This window comes from Salvia hispanica, chromosome 3 (assembly GCF_029641045.1).
Source record: "Salvia hispanica isolate PSC_SH4W2 chromosome 3, Shi_PSC_v1, whole genome shotgun sequence".
In the NCBI taxonomy this organism is placed as follows: domain Eukaryota; kingdom Viridiplantae; phylum Streptophyta; class Magnoliopsida; order Lamiales; family Lamiaceae; genus Salvia; species Salvia hispanica.
The window spans coordinates 13,549,615-13,569,398 of NC_142694.1; the positions used below are offsets into that span (position 1 = coordinate 13,549,615).

Consider the following 19,784-nt stretch of genomic DNA (forward strand, 5'->3'; position numbering starts at 1 on the left):
ATTATCCTTTTATGTTTGTTGTAGAGGGACAATCTGACTAGAGTAAAGTGAATATTTATTCTATAAATTAAATACTCCTTTCTCTGTTCCACAGTAATAGAAGCATTTAATATAATTAGTTAAAGTGAAGAAAAAGTAAAATTAAAGAAAGAATATTGTAGATAAATCTCTTCTCTACATTATTCTCTTTTACTTTACTCTCTCTCTACTTTACATATTTAAGTATCATTTTTACAAAACGAATGCAGAAAATGAAGTGTCTCTATTACTATGGAACGGAGTGAGTATATTATTACCAAATTAGTATAAACGAATTGATATTTTATTTGATTCAAAATTATGATAAGTCACAATATGGTTGAATAATAGTGTCACTTTTTTCATATTGTTGTATATAAGGATATACTAAAATGTCTCGTGCTGCCATGTGACACGAAACATGCAATATTGTAAACACTAAAATGTAATATACCTTTGTAGAAGTTATAAATTGATTTCGGCAGATTGCATTTTTTATTGTTGATTTTTACATTTTAGATATAGACTGTTTAATTTGCATTTTATATATAGACGGATTGCATTTATATAATTTATTTTGTATTATAGACAATATGTTAAAATGCAAAACTTAAAAATTGAATGTAGATCAATATTATATATATTGAACTCGAGTTATTATAAGATTACAACAAACCTCCATGCATTCAAATTGTTGGAATATGATCATTGCAAATTCGAAAATACATTTACATTATACTACTAACTACCTTCTACCTCCGTTCCCTAAATATTGACACACCTTGATTCGGAACGGGTTTTAAAAAATGTAATGGAAAGTGAAGTGTGTCAAACTTTAAGGGACAAACCGAAATGGTAAACTGTGTCAAACTTTCAGGGACGGAGGTAGTATGATTCGTTAAAACAAATTCAAATTTAGATAGTTATGTAAAATTAATTAAGATGATATGTAACATTAAAGATTCGAAAAATCTGCAATATGATAACAAAAAATCAACTTCATTATATTATATGGAGTACAATAAACCTACAAAAAATCAACTTCATTATATTATATACAATAAACCTATAGTATTATAATAATGAATGAACATAATTGTAGATTATTCCATATACTATCAATAAAGTGAGAAACTAGTTTACTCTTTAATTTACTGCATTCTAGATATTCCACGTGACAAATTTACCCTATGATATGATATAATCGGTTAATCATGATTAGTCTAAAAGTTACAATTAAACTTAGTTTTGATATAATATACGTTTAGAAAAAGAGTAGAATACTTAATTGGAATAGGAAACGAAACTCACGCCACCACGTAAAACACATTTAAGTTTCATTTTCACTTTTTGTTTTATGTTATCAGTGAGATAAACAAGTGGATGCGTTTGGTCATATTTCCACCTTAGAATCAACTCTAAAATTTGACGAGAAATCATTCTTCTATTGTTTCAGAAATATTTAATTTACTAACTAATTCATAGAAATATTATATCTCAAACTATGCATTGTTTACTAAATATAATCGTAAGAATTGTCTAAATAAAAATATAAAAATTAAGTCTGCTGAATTTGGTTAAGGTATAAATTATTAAACTAATAAAGACATTATTAATTAATGGGATTCGAGAACAGTTTGACTCAATGTGATTGTCTTATTCCAACCATTATTAACATGGGCAACATCTAGTTGGAGACATTTAATCATGTTTATAAAACTTGGACTATTTGATCTTGACCTATTCCTGACATTAATTTCGTTGATGAAAAAGAATATCAAAATAAATCACAACTCACAAGATTGAATCGTGCAATCGTGAAGATAATTCTACACTATTAATGCTATTCCTCATATCAATAAGTTATTGGTATGAAGATAGATGCAATAATAATTGGACGATTTTGTCGAGCCATAAATTTGATTGAAATGACCAATTCAAAGTATTTTAATATATTCCTCCCAAAAGCATGGATTTGGTGGTCAGAGTTGTCTCACTAGCATAGCTTTCAATGATTTTCGAATTTTAATACTTTTTAAGTTTTGGGGCTAAACGGAGCAAGGTACGTCTCAATCCACTTTTTCCCATTTTTTTCTACAAAAGCATTCAAAACAAAAACAAAAGGCAATTGAATTATAAAATTATATCGTAGAGATACAAACAAACTTATATCTAAAATAATTTCATAAAAAGTAGTAGACGAAAACCAGGAAAATAGAAAAATAATAAAATAAAGGAGAAACACACATTCTGATCATTCCAAAATTATTACGTACTTTTTGCCCCATCATTCTTTTAAAACACTAACTCGTATCAATATATTTGCATTTTGTATGATAATCAGATATTCAGATTTAATAACTAGTATTATACTGTTGGATTAATTGCATATAAACACTATAAAGTTTAATTAATTTCTAATTAATTTGTTTCATATTTTTTGAAAGTTACTAATAAACGATACAGTTTTAAAAATTATTATTTATCTTATTTAACCAAATTTATTTTGTTTTATTTGTTATAATTTTTATTAGACTCAAAATATCGTTCAGCTGCACCGTCGTCACATTTATACTTTTACGTCAATATTCATTGACATCACCAATATTGTAGTACAAGTTTGTGCACTAATTTAGTACTCCCATCATATTATATATACTTCGTGACTTGAGGTAATTAGCCATATAGTGTTTCTATTTCATAATTGGAATATTTGACCGTTATTATTTGTTTATCATATATTCTTCACACTTAATTTTAATAATTATACTTTCATCATTTGCAATATCCATGTAAGTAGGATAGACACAAAAATGTAGCCATGCACCTAAATCTCAAGCGTTTCATTTCTGAAATTTACTCTATGATGTTTGTTGATTTTTTTTTTTCTCATTTTCTTTTGTGTTGGTGCAGGCATTTTTTTTATTTTTTATTTTTATTTGAGGCAAGCTTGTTGTTTGGTGTTAGAAGTTGCATTTCTCCTCACTGATTATTCCTGAATGAATTTCTCCAAATTAATGCTGTAGCCGATGCTCATTAGCAAAATCTTATATAGAATGTTAATTTGTATTTCTAAGTACATCCACACTTTAGAAAAGGTCTTCTATCTTGGTATAACAACTAAAATTAAGGGGATGCAAGCGAAAGTGTATTAGAAAAATAAAAGATTAAGGCGTAATGGACAAGTGTCTTCAACTAATTATAATTAAGAACACTTTTTTGCACCGCCAATTTTGCCATTTTCATTTTTTTTCCCAACACAAGTAACTGCGTCTTTAATTTTGTGTTATAAGATAAATTTTAAATTTTGTTGTGTGATGGCATACAATTTCTTAAATATTAAACATGATGATATCTTTATATGCCCATTCCCAAATAATAGTTCTCCAACCTATATACTAGTAATCGATATTTTAAAGCAAAGAAAATATCTAAATTCTCAAATAATAGTTCTCCATGACTCCACCCAACCTAGCTATATAAATCGATATTTAATTTTCAAGCAAAGAAAATATCTAAACGTCTTCTTCTGAAGGAATAAGGACCTAAAGTAGTGTATCCAATTTGAGTCTGTTTGACACACATATATTTTTAATCCGAGTATTTGTTGCTATTGAGAATAGAGTTGTTATCAATATCGAACCAATTTTAAAGACTGAACTAGAGACCAAATTAGGATCATTATATCTAGTTTTTTATGAGAAGCGTTGTTGTGTATATTTATTTCGGTCTTCATTACAAGCTCATTTTACTTCATTCTATTAGGTTTATTACTTCATGTATGTACTACCTTGAAACTACAGTGTATTTTTACTTACTTCTAGTAGGTTTTGAAACGATTCAACACATGTTCCATTCGAATTCATTGACCTGGATTTTTACTTTATTCACTTTCAAAAATACAATTTATTCCAGTAGGTTTATCACTTCATTCATAAACATTATAACTTCATTGGACAAGGTTTTTACTTCATTCCAGTAGGACTTAAATGTTTTTACATATACTTCATTTAAATAGTTTATTACATCATTCCATGTGCTTATTACACCATTCAATTAGGCTATCATTCCATTTTGTTGTCAGCACCGTGGCGGCGGTGATAGACATTGTAGAGAGAAAGAACTGTACGCGACGGCGAAACCACTTTTACGTACTGTTATGAAGTAATAATCCTATTAGAATGAAATAAAAACCTACTGGAATGAAGTAATATATTCTGGATTGAAGTTAAATCCTCCTAATATGTTAGTATGACTTATTTGCTTTAGGTTAAAGTAAAATATGCTCGTGATGAATGCGAAAATAATTTATATTATCGGTGCATCTCATCCGTAAAAAACTAGCTAGATCTAAAAACTCTAATTTGATATAGTTCTGCGGTTCGGCAATAAGGAGTGGATTTGCATATAATGAGACTCAATTGAGATATATTTGTTGCATTTATAAATCAATGGGTACAAAATAATGACTTCTTTCAAATATTGTGATAATTTTGATATTCGATCTTCCAACTTTGGGAGTTTATTTGAATCTAATTTTCAATAAAAATCTAAAATATGATAATAGTTCTATACGGGCAAGTTGCTACTTCCATAGCGTCGTTGAAATATTTATTACCCTATTAAAAGTCCAACCTAGTTGTTAGCACTTTATTTTTATGATGTAAAACTTGAATAGATTGATGGGCCCTTGCCCAACTATACGTGGTTTCATTATTGCATCCACTATAGGGGCGGCGCCGCGGCGATCTAGCGGGGGTGGCGTCCGCCCCGGGGGCGGACGAATTGGCTGGGGCGAACGGAAGTTCGCCGGCTTTGCGGCGAGGACGGGGAGATGGAGAGAGAAGCGCGGCGGCCGCCGCGCCTACCTATTGCGCGGCTATACCGCCGCGGCGGTCTCCGCCTTTTGCCTTTTTTTTTTTTTTTTTAAATTCGAATTTAATATTAAATTTTTTGGCTTATTTAAATACCCCAATTTGTTTTCCACTCCACACCCATTTTCACTCCACCCCCAATTTCACAACCCTAGATTTTACCAAATGCACGGGAGAGACGAAGATTCACCCGGCACGGAAGAATCGGGATACGGATACTATCCTTCTTCCCAGCCATCTCAGCTGTGGGGATCGAGTCCCACCCCCCGGGGATCGAGTCCCAGTCCCCCTCCATTCCAGTCGTGGTCACCGACATCCCCGTCGTGGCAACAAAGCCAATATCGGGGTCAGTCGTCTCATCAGAGGAATTTGGGTCGTTCGGCGTTTGGAGATTATCGACCGACTATGGACTCGCACAACCATCCGCGACCGGATACCCCTTCTCACTCTTTCCAGCGCACCCAGACTCCTTTGTCTGATTTCGATAGGTTCACACTGGAGCAGATGATGGGGTTGATGAGTCCGGGCCTACCGGAGACCCCGCCGACGAGATCTACCGGCGACGGCGGTGGTGGGAGGGGCGGCGGCAACGGTGGCGGTGGGAGGGGCGGCGGCAACGGCGGTGGGGTGAGGGGCAGCGGCGACGGCGGTGGGGGGAGGGGCGGCGGCAACGGCGGTGGGGTGAGGGGCGGCGGCGACGGCGGTGGGGGGAGAGGCGGCGGCGACGGATACGGGGATGGCAGCGGCAGCGGCGGTAGCGAGTCGGCGGTAACAAGTTGGGGCAGGCACTACACCAAAGACGAGTCGATTGCTGTGGTGAGGGCATGGGATGCCGTCACATCTGACCCCTGTGTTGGCACCGATCAGACCGAGATGGGCTTTTGGAAGCGCGTCTTGTTGACCTACAATGAGTTCAAGCCGAGAGGCGCCAAACCGCGTGACGCGGAACAGCTTCGGAAAAAGTTTGGGAGGATTCTGACACCCACCAAGAAGTTCGCGGGCATCTACGGCAACAACCTTCTCACCGCTGAGAGTGGCCGCAACGAAGCCGACGTGAAGGCTCTGTCTGTGTCCCAATACAACGCGCTATATAAGCCTAAGTTCAACCACTGGGAGGAGTTTCTCGTTCTCGAGAACTGCCCGAAATTCAAGGCCATATGTGCAGAGGAGACCGAGGGTCACGCGGCGAAGCGCAACAGACGCAACAGAGCCGGGCACTACAGCAGCAGCAGCGGCGGACAATCAATCGACCTCAACGACGCCCAAGCGGAGGAGCCCTCTGATACACACACCAGGCGCTCACGCCCTCCGGGGCAGAAGGCCAGTATCCGCAGCACCCGGATGTCTGCAGGTTCCTCCCGCTACTCGTCGGCCGCGTCTGGATCGCGGGGCGAGCAGGCGCCTTCTGGAGCTCAGTCCGTGGACCATGGGGCCCATGTGGTCTTGAACAGGAACCTGAATGTGCAGTTGATGAAACAACTGCAAGATAACTGCCGTTTCTACGAGTCGTCCACCGATCCGATCACCAAGGCGATATACTATGAGCTGATGTGTAGGATCAGAGAGGAGCTGGGGCTGACTGGTCCAGGGGCGACACCGGGGGCGACGGGGGCAGGGACGGCGGCGCCGGAGGGAGTGGGCGACGAAGATGAGGCAGAGGTTTCCGACTCCGCCACCGAGTAGATGGTGGCGGTGTTTTTATTTGTTTTTGTATGTTTTTTTTTAAAATGTTCGTTGTGTAATTTTCCGGTATCCATGAATACAACGAATATTTGGTCTCATCGCACTTTTTAATTTTATTATTATCTCGTTCTCTTATTATTTATTGTCCGATAATTTTAATTGTAATTGAATTAAAATATACAACAAAAACAATAAAGTGAAATTTGTCCACTAAAAAGTGTCCGCTATTGCTGCGGACACCTTTTTTTTTGTGGCTGTGGACAAATAAAATGGGGCTATGGACAAAAAAAAAAAGTTGTCCGCCAAAAAGCATCCACCTATAGTGGATGCTCTTATATATCAATATTAATTTCCAACGCGTACGGTCCAGCTACATGTTGAGTAATCATCCACACTTCATTTTTTATGAGACCATTTAAGATCATAGAAAAAGGAGTAACATTTTGGAATGGTGTCAAAGTTGATCCAATTAGTTGATGCTAGATTTCTTTGTTTCTAAGTGTAAACGTGTGATGTATATTTTGGATCGATCATATGTGTGGGGGCGTGTTAAAATCCTCAATTATTGTTTCGAATTAAATTGGTGCTGATCATGTCTCTTCTATAAAACAAAATCATGTCTCTCTTGTAGATAATTGGATACACTCTTATTCTTAAGATGTCTTTTAGGGTAAGTGACTTATTTTCATACATGTGAGGGCATGTTGAAACTCGGATATCTTGATTTATATCGATTTTGTAGTGATCTTGTTTCCTTAACATATAATTGGAGTCTGGAGAAGTAATTTTGTTATTCTAAATGGCGAAAGGAGGGGGTCAAAATTAGTACCATCACAATATAACATGAATATATAATTAATCATATATATAGATGGCTCTCTGGCACCAAGCATGGCCCATATATATATTACCTAAATCAACAAAATCGGTTCTACTTGCATGGCATGCAGATCTTGCTACATCGGGTGTATATTTATGAATATGAACTCACATAGTCACATTAAATACATTGCTATTTTCACATACCGCCGACTGAAACAAAATTAAATAACATTTTATCAACTAGAGATTGACTAAAATATTCTGGACTGTAGTAGAAGTTTGCTAGTTATATGGTATGAATGTTTACGCATCGGCATGGCTATTTAAAGCTCCACCACTATTCATTATGCATTATATAGATCACATGCACTACATCCTCCGCAGAGAAAGCTGTCTTGACATTCACTTCTCCTTCATAAACATTACTACTATATTGACACTATAACAATCGTTTTTCTAGCATGTATAAATTCATAGTATAAGTCAATTCTACATAGGTCTCTAGGTATAAATGAACAGAAATTTAAAGATCGCATCACAGTGAACTCTCGAGTGCACACATTTAGTAACACAGAGAGTGAGGATCGTATAAAAATTCCCTTGATGCACTTACATTATTTCTTGGCTTCTCCATTGGTCAATTGTATTTAGGAATAAAAAGAAAACATCCCATGTATGTTTGGCATGAGATGACTAATTAAGATGGATAAAAAGAAAGCAAATGAGGTGGTATACATGAAGACTCCTTCCAAACCCTAGAATGCAACCTCAAAATCTCCCTAATCCTCTCTTTAGTCTTGTGACTAGCCACTACCTGCAACACCAAGCACAGCTTAGCAACCACCCCGACCTCCACCATCTCCTCTAAAACCCTAGAATTCGCCGAATACCGCGAAATCAACCCCAAAATCCTCACCCCCCTATCACTAACCACCCCCGAAACCCTAAGTATCTTCTTCGACACCACCGCCAATCCCGCCCCGTGGCTCAGCAGCTCCGCCCGCCCCTCCGCGCACCTGCACACCTGCTCCAGCGCCGCCATCCCCAGCTCGCACTCCCTCCTCTCCCCGCTCTCCAGCAGCATCTCCACCACCGCCGCCACCGCCCCCGCCTCCACCGCCTTCACCCGGTTCCTCCCCCACGGGCAAAGCTCCACCACCAGCCTCACCGCCGCCTTCTTAGAAACCCCCTCTTTGATCATCCTCACCGCTTCAACGAACACCTCCTTCCCCGCCCCGATCAGGTGGATCGGGTCGGCCACTGCGTAGGCCTTTCCGATTAGGGTCATCGCTCTTGCTCGGGCTCCGGTGTCGCCGGTTGTTAATTGTTGGATCAGTGTTTCGAGAATGCTGGTATTGTCGGTGAAGAAGGACTTTAAATCTGAATCGGAGGGCTCGATTTGGGTGGGTTTGGGGTGGGGCCAGGCGTGGATGAGGCGGCGGAGGGTGTGGTTGGGGGTGAGGGCGGCGGAGGAGGGGTTTAGGGGCTGTTTGGTGACGGGGCAGGTGGGGGTTTTGGAAGAGGATAGCCATTTTTCGATGGTGTGGCGGTCGTAGGTGATGCCCGTGGAGACGGTGACCGGATCGATCATCGGCTCCATTGAGATGGGGCAGAGGAAGTAGCATGGGGTTTCTATTTCCTCCATTGATAGAGTACTTCAATTTACTTAGTATGATAATAGTAGTAGTTGTATTTTTATAGGAGAGTATGCATGGGTTGAATTGAATTTTCTAGCAACCTTGAGAGTTGAGAGATTGAGTGGTGGAGATTGTGGTAGGAGTGGGATAATATATTATAGTAGTATATAATGCAAATTTAGGCATAGTTTGCAAGTTGAGAAATAATGGTGAAGCCATTTATCATGCTTGAATTCAAATGAGAGAGAGGGGAAATTGATGGTGGACTTTTTCCAAACTCAAACAAAAGCTAGAGAAATACTACTAAGAAATTAGACTTTTTATATTTATGGGGAAAAAAGCAACCACGTCGGTGTTGGATTGAGCCCACAATGAGTGCCATTTTGACTATCTAGCCTTTTCAAATCTATTGCTACTATTATTTAAGAAAATAGTTAAGACAATTTGGTGAAGACTAGCTGTATTATTCAAACTTCAAAGAGTGGGATGAATGATAAAATGAATCTCAACTGTATGATGTATTAAGAGTCGCCGCCGAAATAGCACGTGTTATTTTTTTATTACGAGCCTAATTGTCGAGTATTGTATTGTGTTTGAATTGAACAAAGAGACAAAGATTTGATTTTGAAAATTGAAGGAGGGGCCTTTCATGGCATTTTTTTTCATAGAAAGGATGCTTGATCCAGTCGAGAATATCTATTTTTGGAGAAATGTATTGTATAACAAGCCTTATGTAAGAAATTCTAAATCTTTGTGCAAATAATTTTCAGCATTTTTTTTGAAGTAAACAATTTGTTTTGCACATTAGTTCATTTCTGCCCTTAGTCAAGATTCAAATCCAAAATTTTAATGATACTTAAACTCAATATAAAGGTAGAAAAGCTCTATATAATAGTATCTCCATGCCATCTTAACAAATATATTACCGTATTTATTTAATATATAAGCAAATCTTATTGTATTTTTTCATATGAATTATTGATAAAATATTTATGGAGTCAATATCTAATTTGGATATACTATATATGCATAATCGAAAAAGTATAGTAGGAGTATAAATAAATGGAGTAAAATTAGTAATTAATTTGATGTTTATTGAAAAATAAATTTGGATTTATGTAGATGACTGGATATGGCGCAATTAATTAATCAAATAATAATAATTCCAAATAAATTAGGAGTGAGTAAAAATTAATTAGTGAAAATAAAAATTCAAAACCCGTCAACACAGTAAAACTCTCAGCGCTGATGAAACTGTCTACCACTTCCAAATTTGGATTTCAGATCTGTTAATTCAACACTCATTTCACCATGTTTTCGCCGTAATTTCTCCTTCATTCTAACACCTGCCCGATTCCGTGCTTCGCTACAAAGGTAAATCTCTTCCCCTTCTCAATTTCGTCGTGCTCGGAGGATTTGGCTTCGATTCGGTCAATCAGTACTCGTAGTTGGAAATGTAGCACCTTTTGTGGTTAGTTTTGATTGGGGAGCTGTTTTTTTCTGTGTTCTGAGGATCGTACTGAAAAAGATTGAAGGAAATTTGGGTACATTGTGGCTATTGTTTGGCTCTGTAACTGTTGATGGATTCACATTGGTTTTTCTGTTATTTTGGTTTTATTTTTGGGATTTTAAGCTGATTTACCGAAAATAAGTTCTACTACATTTGTATAAGTGTGCTCCTTCCAGACTGGTTTGGTGCGTTAAGAATTTCTGTGGAAATTTCTGCTTCTTTCTATGGTTAAGGGGAATACCACAATCATATTTATTATGAATATGAGGAGCTCACATTTAATGTAATTAGTCTGTGTAGTCTAAGCATAATAAGGCTGTTAAATTCCTTGCATTTTTTCGTTTATGGGCTGCAACAGTGGAGATGGGGAAGTGGTTTTCACGGAAGTGGCAAATTATGATCTTCCTATAACTTCCTTGTACCAGGACTGACAGAAATGGGTGCACCAAAGAAATGGATCAGAACACTGCTTGGTTTGAAGAAATCTGCTAAATCACAATCTTTCGAGGCTGATGAAAATGTAGGTTATGTCCTGTGATTATACTCCCCTATACACCACCGATATGGTTCCTTTCTTTGAATTGTCTGAATTCTGTTGTTTATTTTCTGGATTCTTGATATTTTAAGCTAGTTTACGTGGTCTTAGGGCAAAGCTGCACAAGGACAATCTCACTGCTCATTAGTGGAGAAACTTTTAGTTGCCCTATATGTTGAGTAATTAATGTTAACTTCATTTTGTTATATGGAGTAGTACTAGTTAATATGTTATCTGCATAGTCTACCTTTATACTTCAGAAACTTCTTGGATCCTGTTCTTGTTGGAAAAATAATTCATATTTTGACTTTCTTGATCAGATTAAAGAAGATGTGTCTAAAAGGAAATACTTTTTCATTCTGAATGTTTGCCTTTCTCTTTCCACCTCTCACATCCATTTTAAAAGCCACCTGCTTGCCAATTGAACCATGCATTGCTTCGTTCACGGATCCACCCAGCATGTACTCCTGAGTCCCACCATTGATCAGAAGCATCAAGTTCAATTAAAATCCCAAAACATATTCTTTTTGTATGCATGTATATATGCATAGATATGCACATATTTCTTTTTATATTTGATCCATATGTGTCAATTCAAAATTTTCATTCTTAAATTAAGGCTGTATCTTTATGCTTAGACCTCTTAAAATCTTTTGGCCTTTTAAAATAGTTACGTGTAGATTGGTCCCTAATGGTATAAAATTTGATCAACATTTCATACCTACAATCTTGAATTTTTCAAACATACAGAGATCTGGGAGTACTGGCAAAAGTCGCCACCAAAGAAAACACTCCATTGAGATTGATAGTCATGTACTTGAAAATAAGTTCAATCAAAATGGGGTCACATCAATTGATGAAACCAAAGCAACGAATTTCCAGTCGGTCTCAGAATCAGCTAGCTCCCCGTCTACTTCACTTCAGGTTCAAAATATGCCTCAAATTCAACAGAATATTGGAGAAGAATGGGCAGCAATACGCATCCAGACAGCCTTTAAAGGATTTCTGGTAATTGGGCAGCAATGCACGTCCAATCTTTCATAGCAAGATTACACACTGCATTTATTCCTTCGCAAACTGTTCCTTTTGTCTATCAGGCAAGACGAGCTTTGCGTGCTTTGAAAGGATTAGTGAGGCTTCAAGCTCTTGTCAGGGGTCATGCTGTAAGAAAGCAAGCTGCCATTACACTCCGATGCATGCAAGCTTTAGTCAGAGTTCAAGCTCGTGTCCGAGCTAGGCGTGTTCGCATCGCATTAGAGACTCAGACAGTGCAGCAGAAACTCCAGCAACAATTTGAACACGAGGCTAATGTTAAAGAAATTGAAGTAATCTAGCTCTAGATAAAAATAATTATTTTTGTTAGCTAACTCACTACTGCATTTTTTAGGACCCCCTTGCTTAAGATTTATCTCCATCTTTTGACTGCAAACTAGGAAGGGTGGTGTGATAGTGTTGGATCTGTTGAACAAATTCAAGCCAAGTTGTTGAAAAGGAAGGAAGCAGCTGCAAAACGTGAAAGAGCAATGGCCTATGCTTTAGCTAACCAGGTACGCATTCTATTATACTCAGTTTGTATGTCGCTTGACCATTTTATTACTGAAAAAAAAGCATCCATTACATAATGTGCAGATAATTGAATATTACTACTATAATATAAAAGATAATAATTGTAACATGTCGCACCAATTCTTTCTTGTTCTTTATTCTCTTAAAACTGTTGTTTATATTTCTTTATTTCTTTAAAACATGTCGGGGATTTATTTATATAAGTGAATGAATATAAGAAAGAAGGATATGGTTTACCTTGCCTTTCTTGGCCCTGTTGTCCAAAATCCAGAAGAAGATCCAGTTTTTCTCTTCCAAGCAGGGTCTGAGTTAAACTTAAAGATGTAGTAGTAATTTTATTTTCCTGTTTCAAAATAAATGGAATTTTTTTGTCAAACTATGTACTCCCTCCATCCCCCATTTTTAGTGCACTTTTGCCATTTTTGTCCGTCCCCCATTTATCGTCCACTTTCATTTTTTACCATAAATGTTAAGTAGGTCCCACATTCCAACTAATTCATTTCACTCACATTTTATTATAAAACCAATATATATAAGTAGGAACCACATTCCACTAACCTTTTCAACGCACTTTACTTTACATTTCTTAAAACCCATGCCCTACACAAAATGGGGGACGGAGGGAGTAATTAAACTTGGAAGATGATTTTATTGTTTGTTTGTCATAATTTTTTTTATTATTATAGTGCAGCTAGCATTTTTTTAACATGTATATGTAAAGCTAGTTTGTCACCTTGAAATATGCCTCAAGTAGATTACTGTAATGCAGTGGCAAGCCGGGTCAAGACAGAACGTTACACATTCTGGCTTTAAACCTGATAAAAGCAACTGGGGCTGGAATTGGTTAGAGAGATGGATGGCCGTGCGCCCATGGGAAAACCGGTTTCTAGATATTAATCTCAAAGATGGTGTCAATATTTCTGAGGATGGACCGGCCGATATGAAGAATGCAGCTGCAACTCAATTCAATTCCACAGGAAAGAAACTTGCTAATGGGAAGGATCATTCACGTTCAAGTAATAACACCATTTTTTCCAATGAAAAAAGAGCTGCTTCCAACTCCGAAGGCTGCAGTTCTTCACCCAACAAGTCACTCAATGTGCAAGAAACAGCAGTCTCACTTTCCTCCGCACCTAAAACAGTTGTTGAAGACTTGGTTGAGGAAGCCACATCATCACATAAGGTTGTTTCTAGATCACATAGTAATCCTAAAGAGAGGCTCACTCACACGGATAGACAAGGAAAGAAGCGGTTATCTCTCCCTGCTAGTGGTCAGTCTCCCTCCCCCTCTCTCCCCATTATATTTTGATCTGTTTCCTAATGTGCAATCTAATATCAACAGGACTGGGGCAAGCGGCCCAACCAGTAAAGTCACTCAATAAAACTAGTGTTAGAAGGTCCCCTAGTGCCACCAACCCCGTAAAGGACAAAGTCAAGCCGAACGGGCTTGATGCCAAGTCCTCTAAACTTAGGCGACAAAGTGATCATTAGGAATGGCACAAGTTCCTCAAGCAGCTACTGCTGCTGTAGATTCTATGTAAAGAGCACATTTCTTGTTATGAGTGAGAGATTTGTTGCAGAATAAGAATGTAGTGTCACTGTTTAGCGGAAAATGTGTATTTATTGGTTAATTAGCATTGTTTACGGCTGCATCGTTGTTTGTTTCTGTCAATAGATCGATTGCTGTTGCCTTTGCCTTTGCCTTGCCTTGAGATTCATATGTATATGTTGTAAGCTGTATATGTAAGCCACTGTTTTATCCCTCAAATTTGTCTTGGAATTTGGTTTGTGCTTTTTTTTACTGAGCGTAGAGAAGAGTAAATGTATTTAGATAATTTGTCTGCATAAACTAAACTGTATTAGAAACGAACAGAAGCCGTATTATATTTGTATATGATTTATTATCGGAAATATTAGCTTTCTACAAGTCAAGTGAAAGATAATGAAATCACGATTATCAACCTAATAAAATCTAGAAATGGGAAAAATAGAAAAAAATATCTATCTGCTAGTATTTGAATATTAATCTTCTGCACCCAATATGTGGCTTAAGAATTCATCACGAAACGTTACTGAACCCAAAATACACAGTTTTCTGTTTAAAAGAATTCATAGCAAGGTCGACCTGCAAGTGTCCTAAGTGAGATTTTAATCGAAGCCCGTATCCCAGACCAACACCGCTGCCTGGTTTACCATGCCTGAGAGATGGGTTTCCTGAAAAAGGAACAAAATGATGAGTGTTTACTGTTTAGTTTACACGGTATAGATGCAAGTTATGCAAAAGAATAGAATCGAAATGGGAAGGAAAATAACACAAGAATAGAAGGATGTTCATTAGATCGTTCATAAAGATGAAGAGCACAGGGAAGCTATATACTGAATAAACAGAGTTCCAAGGCTATCAATTAGTGGGCACAGATGATCTTTTTCTAATCAGACAAGGCCCCAAGAATTTGAGATGCACATATTCTTCAGAAAAATAACACTTAACATAAATGTATTATATCCATTTCCCAATCAAATGATTGACAGCAATGATAATACTAGATGAATCTCCAAATCTAATTAACCAATTTGCAGTGTTTTTTTCTTCATTTCCACCAAAATAGTCTTGCTCACTAAAACCCATAAATATGTTCCAAAATTTCAAAATGAATAATCATAGCAACATCCATATCTCATGATTTCTATATTTCAACAGAGACAAAATGAAAAACAGTAAAATCAGATGCCTCAGCTTAAAAGTTTTAATGTGAGTATAGCAATGTTGAAGAAAGTTAGCCAGTTGAAACTAACCAGGGACATGATGGCCAGAGCCCAAATCAGATCCACAGTCTAAGAAAACAGCACCTTCAAGCATTGAGCTCTGAGAGAGGGGAAGGGGGATTATTAAGCTCGTGAGAAAACAGAAAATAAATCTTTAGCTGCCTTATATGAATGCATTCAAACCTAAATTGACACCAGGCTGATCTTGTTCACAAACAATTACAACAAAGATCACATGAACTAAGAATAATTTTTTTTTTGTTAAGCAGCGTCTTCTCCAGTGTAGATAAGAAAAAATCAATGGTATACCAATGTCTCCTATTTAAGTTGGCAAAGTACATATCTCTTTTTCGTTTCTTCTGGTTATTTTGTTGTTGCTTTTTTGAGTGGGGCCTGTTTATCAGTTAAGCTATGAGCACCGTATCACCCAACTGTGAATAGAGCATCCCATCATACAAAGTATCAATACCAACAAACTTCAGATCTGAAATACGATTAAACAAGGCACAACTAAGCTAGACTCATCTGAACCAAAATCTCACCACTCCTGATCCATTATAAATCATCTTGCCAAACCTATTGTTGGTAGACTATTACCATAGGGGCTACACATGACAAGGAATTTTCACTGGTTCTTTCTTCAACTAGGCATCCAATAAAACCTCTTTAACTTTTGGAATTTGGAAACTTGAGTATTAGTATGTAGAAACTTCAATTATCAAGCTTAATGTTACTTCTTCACACACACAGAAAATTAATGCTTGACAACAAAAAATCTATGCTCTTTAATAGGCAGGACTTTCGAGAGCTTATATAGTGTTACGTCCGTGTCTCTTTGTCACAAAAGCAGCAACCTAACTTAAACTTGCAATCTTCAGCAGTAATTTGATTTCTTTTAGTTATCTGGATCCTTATCAAGATTTTAAGCGAAAAAGGATGATGTCACAGTAAAGGATAAGAACAAAACAGTGCAGTTTAACTTTCTTCTGATAAAATTACAAAATAACATACCAGTGGTAGTGTCAATTCACTGTTAGCAACTAGGCATGATCTGCCAGATCCAACAGCCCCATCACCATAGCCCCTTACACTACCTTGTCCTCCTATGGAAAAGGCTTGATAAGGAGCTATGTCTCCTACGATCGAGCCGCCTGTGAGGCTGTAACGGGGAAGTTACAAGTGAAAAGAAACATTAGTAGACATTAGTTATAAGAGACAGATCAATATAAATAGAAATACCATATGTGGTACATAAAGATGGTTTTCTGGAATAAGAGTTATTTAGAAAGTACAATTCATATCAAACTTCCTATTCAGAACTTTGGCAGAATCAAGTTCTTCCTTGTTAAAGAACAATATCATATTCCAAATTCTTAAGCAACAACGGACTTTTGTGTGTGTGAGAGAGAGAGAGTTGAGGTCTCTAGTATGGTTTTAACACCACCATGCTATTTTGGTGTCTTAGTGTTATTCATCAAATAAAGTTTCTTAATAAATGGGTGGAAGACAGTTTCTTCTTCCAGTTCTCCATTTTTAATAACTTCAACTTCTCAATTTGAATACCAACTCATATGCTACAAGTATTGATCACCTTGTCAAGAAAAATGCAGGCCCAAGCCGTATACCCCTTGAAGCAGCAAACTTGAATCGGTTAAAGATTAGCCACTTGGAAAGAATTGGAATCCCTTGTTCAATTTGCACGCTAAACTACATAGAATTTCATATAGAAAACATCAAGACACTGACTAAAAAAATTGTTGCATGATACTTATTGGTGAAAAATATGTATTTACTCGAGTAAAGCTGTGATCAGTTGCTTTGGCAAAGCGAGATTCCTGTTTGAGCACTACCATACTATCATGATAATCGCCACTGGGGAACAAGTATCAAGCAGGAAATTCATCAGTCATGGAAAGAAAAAGAGTGACAGAAATGATCAGTAGTTGCTTAACCTACCTGCAAGTCACTGGAAAACCATGAAGATCTCTGCTAATAGACCGGCCATCATCATTAACAGGACGAACATGCTGAATTGAGTTTCTCAGTTCATGTGAGAAAAGAAACAAATATTTGGACGCAGAAATGCAGTTCAATAGAACCTAGTAACTTTCAGTGATAGTCCGAGACACACCTCAAACTTGATACTGGTTTTACTGCTCCAATTGGAGCTTGCAGGCTCACTTAGGTCTACACCAGCGGATAAACGACTAAGATTGACACCTCCACTTGCTGAACGAGAAAGGTTTTCGACGGGGATGCCATGAATTCCTATCTCGGGGGAAATGGAGTGCTGGAGAGCAAAGTTATGGTTAAATTAGATCCATATTTGGTAAACAAAGTGAAGATTTTACAAGTACATAAAATTTCTGTCGTTGAATATTTATATCACTCTCTAGCTCATATTCTTGAAACAGATCCATGGAGAGCAACCCACTAAGACAGTAAGACATTCATTACAAGTACATCAATGCATATTCAATACCAAGTCCTATTTTAGCTTATAATTTTAAGTACTTACAAATAAAGTCCTCTCTAAGAACCAAACTTCATGTTTGTGATCATTAAATAGTGAAGAGAAGAGAATCCATTAATCAACTATGACTTCCATATCAAATACTCCTATAAATTATCTTTATTATATCTTTATTAAAAAGTAAGCTTATAGAAATAATTTAATAATACAAAAATGGCTTCAACGGCCAAGAATCCAAGAAAATAAGATAGCAACCTGAATAATGAAGGCATGCTGCGAAAGCCACTCCGGTCTCGGCTTCCGGTAAGTAACCAATATATTGGAATCACAGAGTCCTTTATCCCACAATACATCAAGCTTCTCACTCTTCCCAAATAGATTAGGATGCTTTATGCAAAGGCTGTCAAGAGGTGAAACAGTTCAATACCAGGAACCAGATTATTTCCATCATAACAAAAAAATCACCTCCCAATAACGAGTGAAAGTGGACTCCATCCACCCGCATTTCTGTTTCACACAAGCAAATGAAATGAAATAATCATAAAACAGAAAAATAAAGAAGAAAACTTACACAGAAGAAAATCAAATCAAACCTGAGAGAAGGAAGCATCAAAGCAGCACATAGTTTGTGTGTGAAATCAACATTGAACTCTACCTTGGCTACACAAAATGAGAATGAGATTAAAGAGGTGGTCCAGTGATCTGAAGAAATGAGGGAACACTCACCATTGCCGGCGTGAATGCTTTTCTGTGCTCCCATCCAATTACCATATCACGGCCTTGTTTGCCTCTCTCTCCGCCAATCAAACTAAAATCTTGATAGTATTTCAAAGGCAATAAACTGGGAAAATGGAGAAATCTTGGGCTCAGAAATTGGCCGTTAATAAAAGGCGTTGGAAGGGAAAGAGAAGAAGGCATAAAATCGTTTTTTGTGGGGAATTTATCTCTTGCTTTGAGAGGAGGGGATTGAAATCGCACGTGGACTGTGTTGGGCTTCTAACGTTCTTTTCACTTCGGATCTTTTTCTTCTGGGCTTTTCCATCATTGGGCTACAATATTATTATAGTTGAGACAATTGGTAAATTATACTCTCTCGCTCCCATAACAATATAGTCGATATGTATGCCACGAAAATTAAAATAAAATTAATAAAATAGGAGAAATGAGGAGAATAATATGATAAAGTAAAAGAGAGGAGGAAAATGGTAGTTAAAATAGTGATAGTAAGACACACATTATTAAATTGATATGACTTTCCAACAATGGAATGCACCTATTTTTGGAGAACGAACGAAAATAAAAGATGCATATATTTTGTTGGATGGAGAGAGTAAAAGAGATAAAAAAGAAAGAATAACTAAAGTGTTGTTAGAGCATCTCCAATGCAAATAGGCCAGCTACTCTCTCTCCCTACCACGTCAGCAGCACTAAAAATCCATCTGCCACATCAGATTTAGGCCAGCCATAGGCCAGCCGCAATAAAAATAATTCAAAAAATACTACATTTACGGAATTAAAATTACGATCAAATTACGGAATTAAATTTACGAGACATATACGAGAAAATTCATTAATTGCATTAAAAAAGGTACATAGATAAAAAAATTACATAATAAAGAAAAAAAACTATCGCCTTGCAGTCCTCCGTGCCCACAACTCTTCAATTATATCCTTTTGGAGTTGAATATGAGCATCCACTTGGCGCATGTCGGCAAATTCCTTGAGGCGGTCGGCTTCATCGAGAGGTACCTCATGTCGTACGCTAGGGTGGCCGTTCCGTGGCTTGGACCGGCTTCATCGTCATTGGCCCAACTAGTCAGTTGTACGCCTTCGTCTTCGACGATCATGTTGTGCAGGATAATGCAGGCGTACATTATTTGGGAAACGCATGTGACATCCC

The 19,784-nt window shown here is 37.3% G+C and overlaps 2 protein-coding genes and 1 pseudogene across 4 annotated transcripts; 1 reads left to right on the forward strand and 2 right to left on the reverse strand.

Moving 5' to 3' along the window:
* Positions 1-8,051: 8,051 nt before the first annotated feature.
* LOC125209270 (E3 ubiquitin-protein ligase PUB23 pseudogene) lies at positions 8,052-9,070 on the reverse strand (annotated as a pseudogene).
* Positions 9,071-10,260: 1,190 nt separating this feature from the next.
* Positions 10,261-14,413, forward strand: LOC125215145 (protein IQ-DOMAIN 5-like). Of its 2 annotated transcripts, none has more exons than XM_048116469.2 (7): positions 10,261-10,408; positions 10,970-11,064; positions 11,830-12,087; positions 12,177-12,404; positions 12,513-12,626; positions 13,415-13,916; positions 13,988-14,413. In XM_048116469.2, the coding sequence occupies exons 2-7, from the start codon at positions 10,981-10,983 to the stop codon at positions 14,134-14,136; spliced, it is 1,335 nt and encodes a 444-aa protein (XP_047972426.2). In that variant the 5' UTR covers positions 10,261-10,408; positions 10,970-10,980; the 3' UTR covers positions 14,137-14,413. The 2 variants fall into 2 exon arrangements, with proteins under 2 accessions (XP_047972426.2, XP_047972427.2); XM_048116470.2 differs by having other exon boundaries at positions 10,266-10,408; positions 10,903-11,064.
* Positions 14,414-14,633: 220 nt separating this feature from the next.
* LOC125215146 (Outer membrane OMP85 family protein) lies at positions 14,634-18,802 on the reverse strand. 2 transcript variants are annotated; one of them, XM_048116471.2, is made up of 11 exons: positions 18,611-18,800; positions 18,478-18,544; positions 18,350-18,391; positions 18,140-18,284; positions 17,543-17,701; positions 17,368-17,438; positions 17,205-17,283; positions 17,003-17,118; positions 16,423-16,570; positions 15,442-15,511; positions 14,634-14,859 (listed from the first exon to the last, which is right to left on the reverse strand). In XM_048116471.2, the coding sequence occupies exons 1-11, from the start codon at positions 18,642-18,644 to the stop codon at positions 14,705-14,707; spliced, it is 1,086 nt and encodes a 361-aa protein (XP_047972428.1). In that variant the 5' UTR covers positions 18,645-18,800; the 3' UTR covers positions 14,634-14,704. The 2 variants fall into 2 exon arrangements, with proteins under 2 accessions (XP_047972428.1, XP_047972429.1); XM_048116472.2 differs by lacking the exon at positions 15,442-15,511 and having other exon boundaries at positions 18,611-18,802.
* Positions 18,803-19,784: the final 982 nt, after the last annotated feature.

Coding starts and splice junctions, on each gene's coding strand:
- LOC125215145 (XM_048116469.2), top strand. CDS start 10,981: ATGGGTGCACCAAAGAAATGGATCAGAACACTGCTTGGTTTGAAGAAA. Junction 12,405..12,512: donor CTAATGTTAAAGAAATTGAA/GTAATCTAGCTC, acceptor ACTGCAAACTAG/GAAGGGTGGTGTGATAGTGT. Junction 12,627..13,414: donor CCTATGCTTTAGCTAACCAG/GTACGCATTCTA, acceptor ACTGTAATGCAG/TGGCAAGCCGGGTCAAGACA.
- LOC125215146 (XM_048116471.2), bottom strand. CDS start 18,644: ATGGGAGCACAGAAAAGCATTCACGCCGGCAATG. Junction 18,285..18,349: donor CTTTCACTCGTTATTGGGAG/GTGATTTTTTTG, acceptor ACCTCTTGACAG/CCTTTGCATAAAGCATCCTA. Junction 17,284..17,367: donor GGTTTTCCAGTGACTTGCAG/GTAGGTTAAGCA, acceptor CTTGTTCCCCAG/TGGCGATTATCATGATAGTA.